Source organism: Pinus tabuliformis, chromosome 6, assembly GCF_031772625.1.
Source record: "Pinus tabuliformis cultivar Carrire ecotype Pingquan chromosome 6, CPIR1, whole genome shotgun sequence".
NCBI lineage: Eukaryota > Viridiplantae > Streptophyta > Pinopsida > Pinales > Pinaceae > Pinus > Pinus tabuliformis.
The window spans coordinates 21,675,473-21,698,330 of NC_142292.1; the positions used below are offsets into that span (position 1 = coordinate 21,675,473).

Below are 22,858 nucleotides of genomic sequence, written 5' to 3' on the forward strand. Positions count from 1 at the left end.
TATAGTTTCGATCAAAAAAAGATCCAAAAAACCAAAAATGTTTAACAGCCGTCTAAACATCAACTTATAAATTTCCCAACGTCTCACAAGTTCTCTTAACATCAACAAATCATCATGTTGTGTCCTTAAAGCCGGTACAACAGTACCTGTGAGATACTCTTTAATGAATTTATTGTATAAGTCAAACAATTGATATGCATAGTTATGAGGGGAACTTTGCCTGCACATGTCGCATATGGTTGTGTAAAGATTCATGTGCTCCCTTGCAGTTAACTCACAATACCCCTCAACTCCTTCCAGGTAGTTTTTCAGCTTTACAATGCCCTTGCCCTCGTACACAATAGACCATCCTTCCTTTAGCGTTATAATATTGTCCTTGCTTTTCACCTCGGTATTGTTTTCGCCATTACTATTTGCCATTTTTCGCAACTTTGCCTTCGTTATTGTTCTTTTTTGCAACATGAATATCCAGCAAATCACACAAGTTCAACAAGTTTTCCTTATTATCTTTTTCAAGTTTTTCCTTGACTTTCCCCTTAAGCTTTTCCTCATTGTCACCCCACACATAACCTGAAAACTGCAAGATGTTATTTTTTAAATGAAAAGCTTTTCCACGCTTCCCATAAAGAACCGCATGAAGAAGTCTCACATTTTCATCAGCTCTACTCCTTTTGGATAGTTTGTATACCACATTTGGGATGTCTTTAAGCAGCGTCCCTCTGCCCTTTTCAATGGTGAACTCTTTAACGTTTTCCTTTTCGTTCGACGCAACGAAGCGCTCGATCGTCCTTCTTTCCCTGGAGGGACGATCCAGAGTAGGAGTAGAAAGCTCCCTGATTTTCCGTTTCTTTGATTCTTTTGGTGTTTCTTCTTGGTCTTGTTTACTCTCTCTTTCATCTTCAACCGCTTTAGATTTCTTCGCATCGGTTGAAACACGTTCCCTACCTCGTTTCTTCGGCACCTTTCCTTCGCTCTTTTCATCTGCCTTTATTTTCTCTTCGCCACCATCCCCAACACTCGTATCTTCGTCATTTCTTTCATCTTTCTTATTATTGATTTCTTTCGGAAATTCTTTAACTTCTGCAAATGATTTTTCTATATGCTGGAACGCTTCATGAATTTCATTAAACTGTTCAATGTAATTAGGATATGAACATAATGGCACATTGTGTGGTGAACTACGTTAAAAGGCCTACATGATTATATCATGTGCCATGGCTCTGATACCACTGTAGCATAAAAACTTATGCTGAAGCACAAAAATTGATAGCTTGTAGACTTTAATATAAAAATACACACAGGTATTTAATAATAATAATTTATTAATATATATGATGTATAAGATGATATAAGATGTTACAATGAGGCCCTGCTTTTATACATCAGCAGGTGACCTTTCATGAATGGGCATGTCTTTTAGACATGCCTTTTCACCTAACTTAATGACTATTTAACCTAATTAATATTTAATTATTTAATATTTATATTTATTTAATTGTTATGAATTATATTCATAACAGAATAGAATGCAATGATCCAAATGCGGTCACTAGCTAAGGGAAACCTAGGGCAAGAAACTGTCATTGAGCTAGGGCTTGCTATATCTCGAGATCCGACCATCGAATTTGGAGGGCCTCTAGAGCAAACTTCAACATAGTTGTGGAACAAAAATCGAAGTGTTTGGATGGCTAGATTGTGAGATAATAGATGCCCTGGGTGACCTATGTAGGCTAGGCCTAGAAAAAGAGGGAGGTGAGAAGAATAACTGTTGAAAATGATTAGCAATGGAAGATTAGTGCCTTGTCCTTTGGGAGAGATGGAGTCAAGGAGAATTTGTAGTTTGAAATAGATTCACTTGGTCAAGGAGGCCTTGAAAACAACTTTGCATGGCATTAGGGCATGAGAGAAGCAACTTCAAGGTCTTTACACTTCGATTTGCAATATTTGATGACTTATCAAGATACATTTTGACACAAATTATCTTTAGGAATTTTCATTCATTCATACATGGACCATGACAGGGTTCAACGCTATAAAAGATCAAATTCCCAAAATTTTGCATAAGAAAAGTAGTAAATTTCATCCCATTATAGTGAAAATCCCAACAACATGCACGTGACAAAAGTAAATAACAATAATAGCATTAAAATACCACTTACATGTAAGAAAGAGTATATCCAATCATCAAGATATGCCAATAGAGAAGCTCCAAGACAAAATGAAAGAGATCCAAACATCAAAATTCATCCATTCATCCAAACTCGTCCTCCAAGAAGGATAGCGAAATTCTCACAAGAGGAGATAACCCAATCCAAGTGATGATGATACAAATGATTCATCTCACTTCTATTTATACACTCTCTAATGAATTCGATTTAGCTAAATTGGCCTAATTTAGCCCCAAAAATAAAATAATGTGCATAATAACAATACTTTTGGTGACAAGCCCACCAAATAGCTCAATAATACATGAATAAGCCTCTCAAGAGGGCCAAATAATCAATAAAGTGAGTCGTTGGGCCAAATAATCAATAAAGTCCAAGGGGTGCCATGATGTAGAAATGCACTCCAAACATAGTGGACAAGGGGTTGACCCCTTGTTTTCCAAACAAGAACCTGTGGTGCTCTCAAGTGGGTGTGGGGGCACAAGAATATCCTCATGGGTCTCCAAGTAGATCGAAAATGCCTGTAGACCATCTGTAAGGGCTAGGATGGTGATGTAAGCCCTTTGTTTGCAGAGGGAGCATCCTCTAGGCCCTGGAGCATATGCCAAGTGTGTGGTGCAAGTGTGGGGCCGTCTGGGCACAGTGAACCAGGTGCATCATTCTCATCCAAAAAGTGGAACACGAGCTATCAATGATCGACATTGGGGATCCATGAAGTAATATTTGCTATGGTGGAGGCCCATGGCTCTTGACGCTCACCCTACAAGTGCCAATGTGGCCCGCTGGAGGGCTAGGACCCCGTATAGGGAGACCAAACCCCAAATGAAGACCCACTTGAAATCATGCATAAGACCCAATGCATCCCCTTTCCCTTCAATACAACAAGTCATTAGAATACTCAAGTAATAATGCTTACAAGTCATGGGATCAATGGGGCACTTCATGGTGGCATGCCCTTCCATAGTGAGATTTGGCATGTACAAGTGTCTCCAAGCTCAATAGGGGGTTAACCAAGGACCCTATTAGGTGGTTCCAACCTCTAAAGGGGGTGACATGTCCATGGTACATCCTTTAAATTGTAGGTGGAAAATGATGTAACAATGGAATGGAGTCGGGATTAGGGAATCATCCAGACCACATGTCAAGGTTCATGGGTAGCTATAATAAGGGAAACCCACACCTGGGTATGTGAGTGTAGGAGGGAGCAAATTGTGGTACATGAGTTACCTCGACCTTTGTTTTTCCACCCTTCTTCATATGCCTTTTGCCTTTTATTGATTTTTCTTCATAACTGGAGGATGAGAGCATGATGTGTAATATGTAGCAATGGATACCCCTTTAATGTGGGCATAGAAAATGGCACATCGAGCTATCTGGGGGCAGCAAGGGGCTGCTGGCTGTCGTTTGAAGACCATTTAGGAGAAACAAATTTCTCCTATGGATATTACCCATAGGTGGTGGGTAACATCTGGCTCCAACTGGGACATGAGCTCTCGGAAAAGTGCACGAAACCATTTCGAATGGGAGGTCATGAGAACACCAACAATCTCTTGGTATCGTAGACCTGTTACCTGCACATATCAAAGACCAAGCACATGAGGCAGCATGCTTTTGCGGTGTCTTATGATCACATATGCTTAGCATTAGGCTATATAAATCAACAAGAAAGTAAAATCATTTTCCATTCAAATTTAATCTAAATGCAACTAATTTATCATGATAATATCATATGATGTTAGTTATAATGAGAAAATCAGCATGCAATGCATCCTATCCTAACATGCATTTCACATAATGTAAGTGGCCATCTTTTGCGTTTTTTTTTTTTTTCTTTTGTTGTGCCTGTTACCGCTCAAACTAGTAGGGGACCTAAGGGGAATCCATAAAGGGCAAATGCTAGGCCAAGGGCAACAAATGTAGTCTTAGCCCACTGTCACCTCAACGAAGGCTCCCTTCTATTATGAACTTTCAAATGGGAGGAGACCTGATGTGTATCGAGTCACTAATGAATGATAAGTCAATGGTTATGAATGAACGAAACCCTTTCCGAGAAGGTTTTGAAGAGTGGAGCTTGCTTGCTTTCTAAGCAAGGTACTATGTGCTTCTAGGGAAAGGAAGAGGATTTTTGGGGTTAGGTGTATGAGAATAGGCTTTGAAAGGAGTTCCCCACACCCTAATCCTTGCTAATGTTAGTATACTAGATGGTTCTTGAAGAATAGTCCTTTGAAGAAGCGAGACCACACGAGGCCAAGTGGATCCGGTTTGGGGTATGAAGAAGTATGAAATAATCAATGATTTTCTTACCCTAGACAAGGTGGGAAGGATCAAAGAAAGTTTTTGACTCAATGATGTTGTTTGACTATGGGAAGTGCTAGCCTTGGGGATGACAGAGCAAGTTTTGGTCCTGAAGCTAGGGCTTGCCTATTCTTCCAACTCCACTGTTGGAATGTCTTCAAATATGGAGGGGGGATAAAAGAGAGGCCAACGTAGGAGACCCTAGGAGATTGAACTTTTTCAGTGGCTAACTTGCTGGGAAAATGATGCCCTAGGCACCCTAATGTGGCTAGATTTGGGAGAAGATGAAAGAATAGGAGTTTTGATGACCACCCTTGGTAGATCAGTGCCTTAATACTTGGGAGAATGGAGTCTATGTTAATTATGTGTAATATTTTTTGGTTTCTAGTCAAGGAGGCCTCAAAATTACTTCACAAACCTTCTAGGTCAAGTGAAAGCAATCTTGCAACTTTTATACTTCAAATGTATAAGAGGAATGGCTTGTCAAGGTCAAATTTTACCTCTAGGAGATTTCACTCATACTACAAGGGCCAATGCATGGAGATAACATTATGATAGAGACAATCCCACAATATTAAGCAACAATTAGCCTTAAAACAACAAAAATCCCATCCAACATATATGACAAAGTAATAAGAATAGCATCAAAAAATTCACACTTACAATGCGGTACAATATATCCAGCCATTCACAAATGACAATAATAAAGCTCCAAGAGAAGATAAATCAATAACCATACATCAAAATTCATCCATAAATGCTCCAATTCATCCTCTAGCAAAAAGTATTCTCTAAAGAAGAGAGAGATCCAATCCAAAGTGATGATACAAATGAATCACACTAACTCCTATCTATACATTAATTAGGAGTTCGATTTAGCTAATGAGCCTACATTAGCCCCTAAAGATAAATTAATGTGCAAATGACCTAACTTTGGTGATAAGGCCACCAAACTAGCTCACAAATGAAAAAATAAGCCTCTCAAGAGGACAAATAATAATCTATGCACATCGTAGGGCCTTCTAAGAGGCCTAATGAGGTCCATGGGAGGCACAATGAAGAATAGGAACCTCAAAGCAGTGGACAAGGGTTTGGCCCCTTCTAAGAAACCGTGGTACTCCAAATGACTGTGTCCTCATGGGTCTCCAACCAAATTGAAGATGCCTGTAGGTCGCCCTCAAGAGTCAAGATGATAATGTAGGAGATGCCACATCATCGTATAAGTCCTGAATCATCTGCCAAGTGTATGATGTAGATCTCAAGCTTGCTGGGCATGATGGATTAGGTGCATCCTCCTCGTCCAATGAGTGAACCATGAACAATCTCTGAATGGTTGTGGGGATCCATGAAGTGCAATCTGCTGATGTGGAGACCCATGGATCTCAACGCTCACTCTATATGTGCCAATGTAGCCCTTTGGAGGATTATGACCCCATATAGGGAGACCAAACCCCAAATGGAAACGATTTGCAATCCTGCATAAGATCCAATGTGTCCCCTAGGCTTCCGGTACAACAAGTCATTTGAGAAATCAAACAAATGAGCTTACCTAATCGTGGACCACAGGTGGAGACTTCATAATGGCCTGCCTTTCCATAATGGGCTTCAGGATGTGCCAATGTCTCCTAAACTCCTAATGGGGTTAACCAAGTACCCTATTAGGTGGTTTCTGCATAGTCAAGGTACATTCGTCAAAAGGTGGTGGCATGCAAAAGATAGGTGAATGAGAGGGGGCAACCCTGGGTCACATATGGGGGCATAGGGGTAACTAATAATAGGGAAGCCCACACTTGGGTTTATAAGGTGTAAGAGGGAGAAATTGTGGTACATGAGGTGCCTCGACCTTGATTTTTCCACCCTTCCTTATATGCCTTTTGCCTTTTTATGATTTTCTTTGATTAACTGCTCGGGGCTCAAGGGGTTAGAGCATGATGTATAAGATATAGCAATGAATTCCCCCCTTTAAGGTAGGGCAGTTCATCGCCCTCCAAGAGTTGGGACAATCATGGGTTCCTATATGATGAGGAAGGTTCATAGAACCTTTTGGAACCAGGGTGATGGCCATGATGATGGGGTAGAGCTTCATGTAATGGCTTTTTCCCACGTGCTAAATGTTTTTGTCCCGACCATCTTTTGCATTTTGTGGTACTTTTCCTTTTGAATGTGGCCATATATGTTAGGACCCTATACTACTAGTGTAACCCCTTATTGTTATTAGTACAACCCACTTATTATATTGATGTACCCATGTAGTGCCCATATTGTTACTCTTGTGCCCCATAGAAGCCCACTATTGTTATTATTGTGCCCTTACATTATTATTGTTATGTCGGCTCTGATTATGTTATGACCCCTTCGATTCCTATATATAGAAAGGAGGTATTTTCATTTGTATCATCCAAGAATTTTTCATTTATGTAATGTAAAGGAGGTTGCCCCCTCGAAGAGGCTGAATTCTAAGGCGTTGATCTATCTTTTCTTGAGCTGGTTTCATAACATTTGGTATTGGAGCTTTGGATTCTAGGGTTTCGCTGCTCCTAACAGGTCATCGTGGCATTTTCGCTATAACTTTTTTTTCTGTGACGTTTCAGAAGTCGCAAAAAAAACCCATTTGAGAAGAAATCGCGCTGAACCTTGGGTCCGAATTTCAGAGCTTTTCGCACGATATTTGCGGAGATATGATCTAAGGAAGTTGGTCTTTTTGCAGACTCCTGAATTACATTCAAAACAGGTGACCTGGGGAAAATCGTCATAACTTTTGCTCTGAGCATTGGATTGCAATTTCATAAGAAGTTACAGAAAGAGGACGGACAGAAGTTTCTTGTATATCCTTTTCAGAGCCAAAGGTTGAAAAATTGATACGTGGCACTTCATACAAGTTCGCTCTTCTGGAAAGGTCTATAATCAGGTCATCTTGGGAGATTGTGCATAACTCTTTCTTGGAGAATCCAATTTGGATCAAAATGGTGGCATTGGAAAGAGGACACAGAGGGCTACTACAGGTAGCAATTTCAGAACTTAAATATCCGAAAGTACAGAGTTATCGTCGTTTCAATATCGAGGTCCTAAAATCAAGAAAAAGCAAGATGAGGAAGTTTGATGGCAAGGATCCGGTAAATTGGATACTTCAGATGGAGCAATATTTTGATCTACATGGTGTGCCACTGTTACAAAAGGTATGTATTGCATCTTCATATTTAGAACCGGATCAATTTTTATGGTATAAAGGGCTTTGTTCTCGTAAACAACTTGTTACGTGGTCAATTCTCACGGAGGAAATGATAGCACATTATGAGGATACAAAGAGCAACACCTTCTTTAGAGCAACACCACAACAATTGGAAAGAGTAAAAAGGCTTTGTGACATATTTGAAAGTAAAATCATGGCAACAAGGAAGTCTACACCTCACAACTATAAAGATGGACGTGTTGTTTCTCCTAGCCTTCCACAACCTACAAGGGTTACACGACAACAATTGGAAGAAAAAAGAGAAAAAGGGTTTTGTTACAACTGTGATATCAAATGCACTAAAGGTCATAAGTGTGCTGAGAAGAAATTATTTTACATAGAGTATGAAGAGGAGGAAGAAAAGGATCATGAAACATCAAAAGAAGAGGATATATGCCAGGACCCGACCCAAGAGAAAGAAGAAATGAATCAGAACATATCTTGTAAACTATTGGCAAGAATGACCACTCCTCAAACTCTCAAGATAGAAGGACATATCAAGAAGAAAAAGGTGCAAGAAGTGAAAGATCACATCAAGAAAGAAGAAACGAATCCAACCATATCTTGTAATTCACTGGTCGAAATTACCACTCCTCAAACTATCAAGATAGAAGGACATATCAAGAAGAAAAATGTTCAAGAAGTGGAAGATCACATCGAGCGTCAAGAAATGAATCTGACAATATCTTGTAAAGGATTGGAAGAAATTACCATGCCTCAAACTCTAAAGATAGAAGGACATATCGAGAAGAAAAAGGTTCAAGCAGTGAAAGATCACATTGAGAATCAACAACAAGTTCTCCAACTTTTAAAGGATAATGCCACTTCGGTGCAAAATCAAATGAAACAACAGGTAGATCAACATCATAGTGAAAAATGTTTTGATGTAGGCGATTGGGTATTTTTACTGCTACATCTAAAGCAAGCTATTTATGAGAAGGAAATGTTGGCAATACTACATGCACTTAAGAAATGACAACCTTACCAAATGGGAAGACTCTTCAAGGATGAGGATGTGGAAGCATTGTTTTGTGCTATTTCTATTATCCCACCAGATTGGATAAACGAAGCAAGGGATGAATGGAAGAAGGACAAAGAAGTATGGCCACTTATTCAAAATTTGCAAAAGATCCCAATTCAAACAATATTGCCAGAAATTGAAGATGAAGGAAAAATCATATTGGAACCTGGAGTAGTCACAGAAACAAGAACCCGACAGCTACGAAATTGATCAATTTCAGAGTGCCTCATCAAGTGGAAGAACCTACCTGCTGAAGATTCCACATGGGAGGACAAGAATTTTATACAGAAGCATCAAGAACTACTCAAGCGTTGAGGACAACGCTTTTTGAACGAGAGGGGCATGTTAGGCCCCTATACTACTAGTGTAACCCCTTATTGTTATTAGTACAACCCACTTATTATATTGATGTACCCATGTAGTGCCCATATTGTTACTCTTGTGCCCCATAGAAGCCCACTATTGTTATTATTGTGCCCTTACATTATTATTGTTATGTCGCTCTGATTATGTTATGACCCCTTAGACTCCTATATATAGAAAGGAGGTATTTTCATTTGTATCATCCAAGAATTGTTCATTTATGTAATGTAAAGGAGGTTGCCCCCTTGAAGAGGCTGAATTCTAAGGCGTTGATCTATCTTTTCTATCTTTTCTTGAGCTGGTTTCATAACAATATATGCTTTTAACTTTCTTTTTAGCTGCATCAACCTCCGGGCTTCATTCCAGGCCATGACCCAAGGTGTGGGCAAGGGGAAGGGGTGAGTTGATCGTATTTGGACCCGATGGAGGAAAGTGGACCCAAGTGGGAGAAGTGATGGATGGGGTAATAATGAATGGAAAGGGGGTAATATAAGCAGATAAGGGAGTGGGACCACACAAACGAAATTTGGGTTTCCCATGAAATACCATCCCTGAACCAAGTGGTTAGTAAAAGAGATCCCATGGGATTAGAAGCCAAGGTGAAATCCTAAAAGAGGTCTAGGGGACAAAATCATAGACCTAGCCCATTCTTTCTGCCGAATCCCTCCATTAATCCATACCCGGAAGTGTCCATGATAAGCAAACTACAAGACTCAATTTCAAAATGACAAGGCTACCTTTAGCTTCATGAGGCCCGCCTTCAAACATACGATCATGGTAGATGGGCGAGGGACCACATGGTCGGCTTAGGTGGTGGAGAAATGGCACAGTGAGTTAGTTGATGGTTGCAAGGGGCAGCTGGCTGTCGGCTGAGGACCATCTTGGATAAATTTTTTCTCCTAGGGATATTACCCACAAAATGGTGGGTAACAATGCCCATTTGATGCTTTTATTGTTCTTTTAGTTGCATTAATGTTGAAAAATCCAGAATCAACAAAAAATTGGCAAGGGTCCAAAAAATCATCATTTAAGAAAAATGACAAAAAAATTGGAAAAAAATAATCGGTAAAACATAAAAAAATACATAATAAATCATTTAAAAAAAAATTAAACATATCAAGCGAATGCAACATCAGATAAACACATTGGCGCAAAAATATGGAGAAAGCACACACACACACACACATAGACATAATAGATGCCAAATGAATAATGATCCATCATCGTCGATATTGAATGCTGAAGTCTAATAGTTGTCCAATCAAGGACTCAAAAATAGAGAACCGATACAAAATGACATAACATATGTTAAAATTTGGGTACCAGAGGACAAGTGGTTCCCTAAGGCTTTGATCTTTGGCCTAGGGAAAAGTGTCCAAATTTATTTTTTACTTTTCTCCTAAAGTAACTTTATAAGTGGTAAAGTCAATTTAATTTAAAAGTAACTTTATAAGTGGTAAAGTTACATTCTAATTTAAAAGTGACTTATAAGTGGTAAAGTTACGTTCTAATTTAAAGGTGACTATGGAAATAAAAGGCTAAGTGGGTCTTTATTTAAGTGGGTGAGTTAAAAAATAGAAAGTGAGAATTAAATGCACATTTATTCTCATCCCTATATTTAAATGAATCTCAGCCATCAGATCTTAGGGTAACCCAAAAGGTCATTTAGAGAATAAAAAGAGAAGAAAAGAGGAAAGATCATTCATTCTTTCATGAGCATTTGAGAGAAAGAGAAGAGAGAGCAAGGAGAAAATTTCTGAGCAGTGAGGAAGTGAAGAAGAGCAACAAGAAGACATTTCAACAAATCTGGACAGTAACATTTATTGGCACGCATCCCAAGGCAAAACCGTACAGCAGGAGAAAGGCACAAAAATCGAGGAAGAGGGACAACAACAAGGGTATGAATTTCAAGGTAGATTTGGGCACGAATTTCGAGGCATATGTACTGCTGAAATCCGTACAGTCTGTACAACAAGTTTTGGGCACGTTTTTTGAGGCTGTCCGTACAACATTTAATGCTGTTTTATTGTTGGAAAATTTCTGTTTTGGTTGTTTGTTGATTTGCACGATTTTTGAGGTAGAGTGCAAGCACAAAAATCGAGATAAGTTGTAATTTGTGGTTTGCTGGAATTTTTACTGTGTATTTCAGTTTCTCTGTAAAAGCATTTCAGAAATAAAGAAGAGCTCTCAAACTGGTTTTCCCTAAGAGTTGTAGGGGGTTTTTCCATTCACATTGACAAAAAATCGCTGTGTTATTTTCTGTGTGGCTGTCATAATTTTGCTGTGTTTTATTTCTGCAATTTCAACAGTTGTGAAATCTCCAAATTTGTGTTTTCAGAAAAATATTGTCATTTCCAGATTTTAGATTTTTTATCATGCTTGGATTTAAAACTAAATGTATGGAGTGATAAGGAAAACTGATAACCGGAGTGGGGGTTGAAATTTCTTCATGGTATTAGAGCTTGGTTCGCTGAAAAGTGCAGTTTGGGACAACAAAGTGAAAATTATAGCAAGTTGATTTTTACACAGAAAACAAAAACCTTTAGCATAGATTTGAAAATTTCAGTTTGGTAGGACAGTGAAACATGTCTTTGGGTTTGAGAGTTGAAGACAGGTTGGATGGGCAGAACAACTACAGTGCATGGAAGAAGAGAATCCAGAGCATCTTTGAGGAAGCAGAAGTCTAGGGCATTATGGTAAATACCACACAGAACATAGTAGTAGTACCTGCTGACCCTGTACAGTTGGCAGAGTTTAACAAAAAGAATGCTAAGACAAAAATATTGATTCTAGAAGGAATCAAAGACCATGCCATTCCTCATGTGAGAAGAAAGACTTAAGCACATGAGATGTGGACAACCTTGCCCCGTGTTTACTAGAGCTCAAATGAAAACAAAAAAATGGTCCTAAAGGAGAAACTAAAGGCCATTAAAATGGCTAAGACTGACCGTGCTACAACATACCTCACAAAGATCACTTCAGTGAGAGATGAGTTGACAACCATAGGTGAGATCATTGTACCCACTGAGTTGGTGAGGATTGCCTTGAATGGTCTTCCCAATACTTGAGAGAATTTTGTGGATGGCATTGCTGCACGAGAAAACCTTCTCGGTTGGGAGAGGTTGTGGGATGATTGCATTCAGAATGAGATCAGAAAGAACCATTGTTGGGCATGGGATCCCCCGCAGTAGGTTTTGGGGCATAAATCTCGAGCTTTGGTCAATTTTATTGTAAGACTCCGTGAAGTGCGGGCGCGGAGCGTGAAAGTCTAGGATGAGTCATAGGGTTGTCCACTCTAAGAATTGTAAAATAATGTAAAGTTGTGTCGGCCTACCCATGGTCCACGGACTATGGGATTGTATAAATAGAGCGATGCTCTAAGTGTAAAGATAATAGTTGTTTGGAAAAGAAAATAGATAGATGCGAAGGCATGATTAGAGCATAGGGGGAAAGTTGAAGTGTATTGAGTGGTAGTAATAGGAAGAGGCTCTGCAGTTGAGTGCGCAGAGGCCTAGTAAAGTCCGCAGCTAAGTGCGCGGACCCCTGCAGCTGAGTGCGCAGGGCGGAGTCGGGTTTATAAGTGGGATTGTACTTGGATTTGAAAGATAATAAGGAGAAGTTTATTCCGTGCATCTATTCTTGAATTCGTGGTTGAATGCTATGCCTTACTTTTATTCTGTTCATTTTTTACACGCACTTGATGAATACTTGTATGAATGATTGTATGTGAAGTTAATCTAAGTAAGTAGCTAACAGAGACTAATTAAGGGAGACTTGGGTGAATAACACGGGTCGTGCTGCGACTAGACCTGCGCGAAGACAACATCATAGGGCAAGGGGTGCCCGTAGGTGCGCGTAGTGCAGTAAGTACGAAGGTTGGACCGTGTTCCAATCACCTCATATCACACATCCCCAGGGTGCGGAAACCTTGTTCCAGCACCTTCCCATACTACTTCGGGTGAGACCTCAGTATGCGCTCCGCGAACTGTTGCCGAAAGGGCCAGTAGTACCGGGATTTGCTTGGCTAAATCACTTCTGAACCTGGGTCAGGCCCCACTAAGCCAACAAATGGTTCCGTTGTCGGGACCGGGATCTGCATAAGGGATGTCTAATGTCGTGCCACTGGAACCCAACAAAGAAGGAAATTGAAGAGTGGTTGGACAAGAAGATTCACGAGTTCACGACACAGGAAAATAGAACTCCACAAGTATCTGAGAAAAAGTGGTTGGATCGCTATGTGTATACGGAAATCCACGAGATTTTCTTTGCATCCTTTCCTTCTGAACTGTATGAGTGGATCGCGAGGTTAGCCGACAGCCAGGGAAGGTGTAGGCTTGACCAATCGATAGTGTGGACTCCAGAATTAGTGCGCAGACTGGAAGCCTCAGAAGATAAGATAGCGCGAGCTGTGGACCACTAGCTTGACTGAATAATAGGAGGATTTATCACTGAGTTCGCGGTGGACACGACCGTCAGTTACAGTGAGGCAGAGCGATGTTTTCTCAAGGGACCGCGAGGTAAGTATATTAAATCTTTGAATACCTGGATTAAGATGTTGTTATGTGAAAAGCGGGTTATGCAAATAAATTAATGTTTGGGACTACGTGGAGCGGAAGAATCTACAGAAGCAGAAGTAGTGAAGAATTAGAAAACAGTCCCTTAATTTCACCCTCGCGAGAGAGCGAGGACGAGCTCGCGAAAGTTTCTCCGAGAAGTGCGGTCAGTTTGATAAGGTAGCGTATTCCGTGGTTACCACCCACACCGTCCCCCACTTCACCTCCTTCGCCTCCATATCTATCCACTCCACCTCCACCACCTCCACGGTTTAGTATCACGAGCGTGATCAAACTACCAGTATTTAGAGGAGTAGGGAATGAGGATCCAGACCAATTTTGGTTCGTGGTAAGAGCAATATGGGAAGCACAAGGTGTCACAGACGACAACATTAAGAGGGCTACATTAGTAAGCGCGCTGCAGGATCGCGCATTAATGTGAACATCAAGTACTCTAACGACCACCCAAATGTAGGGATTGTAGAGATCCAAAATGCGTTGAACAGAGAATTTAGCAGGCCAAAATCAGAGAAACAATCAATCATCGGGTTTAAAGAGATCGCGATGCTTTCGGGCGAGATCCCTTGGGATCTGGACCAAAGGCTGAAGAGTACGATCCGCGAGGCCAATATGATGCTAACAGATGCACAACATTGCACATGGTTTGTAGCATCTCTGACACCACACTTGAGGATGGCGCTGTCATAGCAGAAACTTTCTACCTAGGCCAAAGCGTTGGAGATGGCGATGAGATTACATGAGACCCCGATACAGGACCCTGGGTTGGGAGTTCAGCAAATCCACGCACAACTACAAAATCTATGTTTGGAAATGCAAAGCTTGAAGTAGGATAGGGCACCGCGGCTAGAGGTGCGCGAGGAAGTATGGTGCATAAAATGCAAAGGCTAGGGTCATGACAAGGATCATTGTCCAGTGTTTGTGAACTACTTGGCAGGAAGAGGGCCAATGTCGTTGAGACCAGAGGCACAGGCAGGGCTGAGTGCAACACCCACTTTATGGTGCGTGATCTGTCAGATAGGAGGGAAACACACGACGAACAATTGTCATTTGCTGCAGAAATATACACAGACACCCCAACAATTGTTTTGTAATTTCTGCAGGTCGGTAGGCCACGATGAGTGCACTTGCCGTAGTTATGAGCTAATGATGGATCAGACCCCAGCCTATAGAATGCAGATCGAAATGCGAGCCCTCGACCCAGATGCGGGGATGATGCGCGCTGGATTTCAGGGGTGAGGTCGAGGACGAGGTGGAATGGGACCAGGAAGGGGCCGCAGACAGTTAATTTGTTACAATTGCGGAGGACCAGGGCACTATGCCCATGACTGTACCAACCCGACGAGGATATCCTATATGTATTGTGCTCAGTTTGATCATGAAACAATAGACTGTCCTACGTTGATCACAAAGATGCGCGAAAAAGGGGTATTCCAGCCTCCCCCGACTCAGAATATACAAATGATGAGGTCTGAACTGTGCGAAGAGGACCCGAATGTAAACATGATGCTCAAAAGTGGTGCGACCACAGGAGAGGATAAGGGAAAGAAACTAGAGGAAAGTACGTGGGTTCGCAAGGCTCCTGCAAAGGAACCCAAGTTTGACTTAGAACGCGTAAAGGAGACATTCATGGAAGCTAAGAAGAGCTTCGCGGAGGCCTCCACTTTAAGTAGTAAGGATCAACCAGAGCCAGGAATGGATCCTTCAATGCTTACTACCTTTCTGGAGACATGCATGAAACTGCTGCGTGACAACAAGGCAGTTAAAGGACTACAGGAACTGATCACCAGGTGTGTAGGGTCAGGGGAACAGCGCGTCGTTCGGAAATTGGGGAAGCATGAATTGCGCACTGGAAGAGAAATGAGGCTGACTGCAAAGATTGGGGAATATGGAATGTATCAGGTAATCCTAGATCTGGGTTCGGACGTGAATGTATTACCGAAGAAAACATGGGAACGTATGGGCAGGCCTGCGTTACAATGGTCCCCTATTCAATTACGAATGGCGAACCAATAGAAGATTTTTCCCATGGGAAGGTTGCAAAGGGTAACAGTTGATATTGAAGGCACGAGCACATAGACGGATTTTGAAGTGATAGAGATTATCGATGACAGCAATCCTATCCCATGTTGTTAGGAATAGATTGGGCGGCCGATATGAATGGAGTCATCAATCTGAAGAAGCGCAAAATGATCTTCGAGAAAAAGTTGCTATGCGTAGTAGTCCCATTGGACCCAGCCGAAGGAGTGCGCAACATTGAACTAGTGCGCGACGATGATCTTGATTGTATTTACAAGATAACTGCGCGAGACCAGAATTGGGTGAATCCAATTGCAGATGGGAGGATCTTGTGGGAGCACGAAAACTCCTGCACTTCGGATTCAGACGAAGAAGTAGAGCGCTGACAGAATCGGTTGCACGAAGTGACAACGTTGAATTGCAACATGATGATTATATTGCTGCGTTGCGTGACAACAGAGGCACGAGAACTGCCGACATATGATGGATTGACAACAGTGGATGAATTCTTGAGCAAATTTGAAAGCGTAGTACTGGAACAACAGCGGTTCAATGCATTGAGATGGGCACTGTGCAAAACACCCGCACGATGGCGGGGTACACATCAAGAAAACTTTGAGGACTGATGCAGATGTAGAAAGATGATGCGCCTACGGTTTGGAAGCCCCCAGCTTCGAACGAGAGCCGGGCAACCAAGACGGAGCAGCTTGCGCACCCACCTATGTCGATGGGTACAGACGTGTGCTGTGCAGTCCACACAAGCACACCCCAAACTAAGGATCAAAAATCGGAACAGGACGCAACAGCAGGAAAGGCGACGCACACCACAAACGTTTCACGTAGAAGCATTCAAGAAGGTATGCAGAATCTTGAACAAAGTTCACCAGGCGAGACGAAATGATTGGGACTTGCGCATACCAACGGTTCAATGGGCCTATAAGACCATGTGCAAAAACCTGAGCGCGGAAATGATTCCGAAGCTGAAGAGCAGAGTCGAGACCATAGTTTTGGAGGAAAGGAATCCTCACGCAATAGCTCCCACAGTTGGAACAGTATGCGAGGACCAGGATGAAGGAATTATGCAGCCGCGCGAGGACAAACATATGCAGATTCAGAAGGCCATTCGGCGAGGGAACCTTAAGCTTCGCGAACTCGAAGAAGATCGGGTACAACTGAGGCAGAAAAGCATGTTAATGGACATAGAGATAAAAAAACTGGAAAAAAAATCGCGCAAGCATGTCGCGTCAATAATCTAAGAATGACAGGACAAGATATGAGCAACCGTACTACTGCATTAGAATATTGTCGTCGAGCACTTGTAACTCTGCTACCATGGATGCGATCACACCTTACCAAACAGAGTAACCAGGGGAGCACACCGCGTAAGGAGGAACGCGCGGTAATGACTGTCGCAAGGGTAATTGAGGGGTACCCGCGGACCGGGCTGGAAGGTGAATTAAAGCCTCGCACAGGTGGTGCGACCACCTGACTATCTGTAGGGAGCACAGTCTCAGCGCTCCAAGCAGTTGAAAGAGAGCGCGAGACTATAAAAGAGTCTGAGGGAGCTGCACGATCAGGAGGGTATGCGTAGGATTAGTATGTCACAGGGGTCGCGCCCATGCATAGGGGGCTACGCTGCCGCGCGGGTAGGCTGGGAAATGATCGTTGGTGTCACTGTTCATGACAAGGTGTCCAATTTAAGACAACGATGAGTGGGCGGCAGGCAATTAAGACACGAAGTCAGAACTAGATTTGGGACGATTTGTCGCCAATCTAGCATTAATGGGCCGAATGAGGGGGGAACGATCGAATTTGAATTCAAAAGGGCCTATCAATCGCTAGGTGGCTATCTAGCGAACAACCCTTGGCGTTTTGAGAATTTAGTTGTTGCACTATCAAGTGGGTATGGACCTTACGAATTTGGAGGCTTTGAGAGCAAGTGTAGTGTTTGAGACATTGCCGAAGGAGATGCAGGACTTCTTGAATAGAATGATGTTGACAACCGAGGAAGCCGCGTAGAGCCCTATGCTGCCGGTGGGGGATGCACCGGAAATTCCAAAATTGCCTCGGACGCCGAGGCCCAAAAAGGATCCACAGGCAGCAGGACCAGTCCGCATGTCTCCGCGAAATCCGCGGTTTGGTAAACTATCTATGGAAGACAAGGGCAAGACTGTTAATCTTGAGACATATGATGATGAGGAGGATCTCCAAGCTTTCGTAGAAGAGATCGAGGCAGATGAAGAAATGGAGGAAGACATTCAGCCAGTGCACGTTGTAGTAAAACTGCCCAAGTATGTCCCTCCGCAGAGAGGGAAAGCAAAAGTACCCAAGGATTTGGATGCCGTTAAGAGCACACTCCAAACCCCGCTCCTCCCAGATGAAATTTTGTTTGAAGGTTCAGTCCTGGGTCGCGTGCCCACGATAAAATTTGAAAATTGGGACCTCGTGGACAGCGAAAAGTTCCCACATTTGGAGACTAGCAAACTCATGAAACAGAGAAAGGAGGGGTCAGTTACAATGCTAGAGCTGCAGAAATGGCTGCGCGGTGTGGAGGAGGCCGGGCTACTCCACCTACTATGGATTCCACACTTTCACCAGACACCGATCACGATTTTTGTCATCAGGCAACTGCTTTGCCTGGTGCATGATGGGTACTTGTGGCTAGAGGAGCCTATTCCCATCACGGTGGAGCTTATTCATAGGATTTCTCGGCTTCCCTGTACGAGAAGGGACCTCGCAGAAATAGCTAGCAAAAGCGGAGATTCGGCACTTGTCGAGGCCATGAAGAAGAAATACAAGTTAGAAAGGAAGTAGAGAGGCTACGTAATTAGTAGCATTCAAGACAAAGGGGTGCACGTAGCCACCCAGCTGCTGGCTAGGAAGGTGATGAGAAACTGTCGCGGAAATGAGGTACTAGCGATGGTCGTCGCGTTGGCCAAACAATGCACGGAGGGGGTCCAATTCAACTGGGCTGAATTCCTCTGTGAGGAATTCCTAACCAATTGCAAAGAAGCTTAGGAGCAGGGCAAGACCTCCCACTACACGTGGTTGCTCTTGTCTATCTTATTGGTGATAGGGGAACTGCTTGAGGACAGTCAGTTCCCTCCCTTTAAACAAGACTTGCTAGAGGCAGCGAAATACGTGTTGCTCTAGGCGACAAAGAGCACACGCTAATCCGCGAGACCAAGATCTTCTGGGTGCTCATGGAGGCGAGCATTTGGATGTGGATCAACAAAAGGCCGCGCCTATCCCCCACAGTGTATGACAGTTTGAGGACCTTTGCGGACTTCAAAGCCGATATGCACAATGTGTATATCAAGGCGTGTAAGGATCCGACGCAGACTTGGATCAAACTTCCTTTCATCGCTATTGATGATGCCTTTTTCGTTGTGCTCGGCTCATGGCCACCCGAGTGGCACGCCCTGGATCTAGCAGCACGTGATGAGACAACGATACAAAAACAGAAGGATGCCACCAAGCTGCTGGCACAACAGAAGCGCAACGAGCAGTTGGCCGAGGAGGTAAGGGCTTCCCGCGAGCCGCGGAGCAGACCAAGGCCGCCGAAAAAGCAGTAGCAGCACTGGCAACCGGGGCCACCACGACGCAGGAGGAAAGAGGCTTGGACCTAACCACAGGATAGGGAATAGAAGACACGACGAAAGGCGCGGACCCAAGCACGACATCTACACATTTGAAGCGGCCGCACGGTACAGAACAAACAGGGCTACGGAAGAAGACCAAGGCTTCCAAACTGGATGGTGAACCCATTACACTGACAGAAGGTGACTTATACGACATCGGCAACACAGTTCGCGAGGTCACCAGGGAAGCACTCCAGGAAGCAATGACAGAGCAGCAGAATGTGTTGGGGGCCCTCAAGGCGCAGCTGCAGCAACTTCAGGTGCGACCCCCCTAGGAGGGAACGGTAGCCGTCTATGGTGCTATAGGTACATCGGCAATGGAGCAGTTGCTGCGGGCCAAAATGGCTAACACCATCGCACTGCCGAAAGGAGCACTGACAGCGGATAGCACGGAGGATAGAGCCGTGGTGGGCCGGATTAAGGGACTTGGCCTAAACTTGGCTGCCCTTTCGCGGGATATATTATATCAGCTACAGGATGGAGCGACGACAAAACTCCGTGCTAGGGAAGGACGCACCGTACAAATGCTCAACGAACAACGAATCAACATCGAGTAGCTTAGTCTACAACGCGATGAAGCACTGGCGCAGAATCAACAGATGGAACAGATAGTAGAGGAAGCATGTCGCCGTGCCCTGGAGCTAGAAATTGCGACAGACCTACCAGTAGGAGTGCGAATTCACAGATTGGCTAGTGGATTCCGCGAGGCAAAGGAGGAAGCAACAAGGATACAACTGGACCTCAACCTTTAGATTGTCGAACTGTGATTAAAGGCGCAGTCATCCACGCCCCCAGAAGTTAGGGAACAGCGCGCTGGCGCTATCCAAAAGGGGCTGGAGGAAATAGGACAGGCAGTGCAGGACTGTACTATAATGTTGGAAGAATCCCTCGCGGTCCTCACTTCCTTATAGGAGGACCCCACCATACAACACCTAGAAACAGAAGCGCGAGAGCTCCAAGTGTAGTATGACAGTGTGCACGGAATGGCGCAGACAGTTGTCCTGACCCAGCAGTTAGCGAAGCTACAACAAGCGAAGGCGTTGAAGGAACAGGTGGATGCCGCGCGACAGAAAGAGGTAGTACTTAAAGCATGCATCTAGCCGTGGATTGATGAGGCCTTCCACATCACTGTCGATATCAAAGGAAAGCTCGCACAAATGAAGGTGATGCATGCCTTAAGACAGGGATCTGCCCTTGACAGCGAGCATTCGGCAGAAAGAGTAGAGCAGATCCAGCAGACAACAGAGCAGTGCATTGCGGACCTTCACACAGCACAAGCACAGTTGGAGGGGCTCCGTGCCAAGATCGCCGCACTAGCAGAGTGACTCGGGACGAGTCACGATGATTGTGTTGGGGGCTTGTTGGGCATGGGATCCCCTGTAGCAGGTTTTGGGGCTTAAAGCCCGAGTTTTGGTCAATTGTATTGTAAGACTCTACGAAGTGCGGGCGCGGAGCGCGAAAGTCTAGGATGAGTCATATGGTTGTCTGCCCTAAGAATTGTAAAATAATGTAAAGTTGTGTCGGCCTGCCCATGGTTCGCGGACCATGGGATTGTATAAATAGAACGAGCCTCTAAGTGTAAAAATAGTAGTTGTTTGGAAAAGAAAATAGATAGATACGAAGGCATGGTTATAGCATAGGGGGAAAGTTGAAGTGTATTGAGTCGTAGTAGTAGGAAGAGGCTCTGCAACTGAGTGCGCAGAGGCCTAGTAAAGTCCGCAGCTAATTGCGCGGACCCCTGCAGCTGAGTGCACAGGGCGGAGTTAGGTCTGTAAGTGGGATTGTACTTGGATTTGAAAGATAATAAAGAGAAGTTTATTCTGTGCATCTGTTCTTGAATCTGTGGTTGAATGTTATGCCTTACTTTTATTCTGTTCATTTATTATGTGCACTTGATGAATACTTGTATGAATGATTATATGTGAAGTTAATCTAAGTAAGCAACTAATAGAGACTAATTAAGGGAGACTTGGGTGAATAACACGGGTCGCACTGTGGCTAGACCTGCGCGAAGACAATATCACAGGGCGCGGGGTGCCCGCAGGTGCACGTAGCGCAATAAGTACGAAGGTTGGACCGCGTTCCAATCACCTCATATCAGACATCCCCAAGGTGCGGAAACTTGGTTCCAGCACCCTCCCATACTACTTTAGGTGAGACCTTAGTCCGCGCTCTGCGAATTGTTGCCGAAAGGGCTAGTAGTACCGAGATTTTCTTGGCTAAATCACTTCCGAACCTGGGTCAGGCCCCACTAAGCCAACAACCATCCTGGCATAGCCAAACAGGTGGAGGAGTATAACAATGTGGCATTGTTAGCAAGAGGCAAGAAGGGCAGAGCAAAGAAACAAGCTTCCAATAGTGGAGGCAAAGGCAAAGGTAAAGGCAAGAAGCAAAACAAGGAGATAGACTATTCCAAAGTCAAATGTTGGAATTGTCAAAAGTTGGGATGCTAAGCTGTTGTATGTCCGGAAAAGAAGAACAAGAAAGGGAAAGACAAACCCATGGCATTTTCTGCAGAGATAGAGAGCTTCTCAGAGAGCTTTGATCAAGAGTTTGGGTTCATAGCTTGTGAGGCCACTAGTGCAGGATCAACTGCAATAAGGTTCAGAGGGAGTGTGCATTCCTCGCCACTAGCAGAGCATCTTCTAGCATTTGGTATGTTGACAGTGGCGCTTACCGCCACATGACAAGAGTCAGAGAGTACTTATCAAAGCTTTCAGAGGGTGATACTAATATGGAGATAGTACTTGGTGATGAAAACATTGTTCGAGCAGTCGGTGTGGGGACAGTGACATTTGATAGGGGACCCAAACCTCCCTTGAGAGTGTCAGATGTTCTATATGTGCTTGGAATGAAGAAAAACCTGATATCTGTCTCAACACTTGAGTACAGAGGGTATGGTGTGTTGTTCAGGAGAGGGCAGGTGCTTATATATCCTAGGGGAGAGGTGCGCCATGCCAAGGTGTATAAGTTCTCATTCCAGCCCCTAATGGCATTGAGTAGTAGCACCCGAGACAGGACCGACAACAGATATAGCAATTCAGAGTTGTGTGAGATTTGGCACCGCAGGATGGGGCACATGTATCATGGGGCCTTGAGTACATTGTGGGAGATCACCACTGGTGTGCTAGATTTCAGTTTTGATCACCTTGATGTATGCAGAGGATGTGCTATGGGGAAGTTTGCCAGATCCCCTTTTCCCAGCAGTGACAACAGAGCGACCGGGATCCTTGACTTGATTCATATCGATGTGAGTGGTCGGATGTCTCATGTATCCTTGAGTGGCTATGAGTACTATGTTTTATTCATTGATGACCACTCCAGGAAGAATTGGATTTATTTCTTGAAGACCAAGAGTGAGGTCTTCAAGCGGTTTGAAGAGTTCAAAGCTCTCGTGGAGACCTAGATAGGTAGGAAGATCAAGGTCTTGAGGTCGGACAATGGAGGGGAGTATACCCTTGGCGAGTTTGTTGATTTTTTGCTGAGGCATGCATTAGGAGGGAGTTCATAGTTATTTACTACCCCCAACAAAATAGGGTTGCAGAGAGGAAGAA

At 43.6% G+C, this 22,858-nt stretch overlaps 1 protein-coding gene across 1 annotated transcript; it reads right to left on the reverse strand.

The window, feature by feature from the left end:
• Nucleotides 1-409: 409 nt before the first annotated feature.
• Nucleotides 410-17,780, reverse strand: LOC149257022 (uncharacterized). The gene is made up of 2 exons (XM_089446880.1): nt 17,580-17,780; nt 410-1,129 (listed from the first exon to the last, which is right to left on the reverse strand). Exons 1-2 carry the CDS (start codon nt 17,778-17,780, stop codon nt 410-412), a joined length of 921 nt encoding a protein of 306 aa, XP_089303006.1.
• Between the last annotated feature and the right edge of the window lie 5,078 nt (nt 17,781-22,858).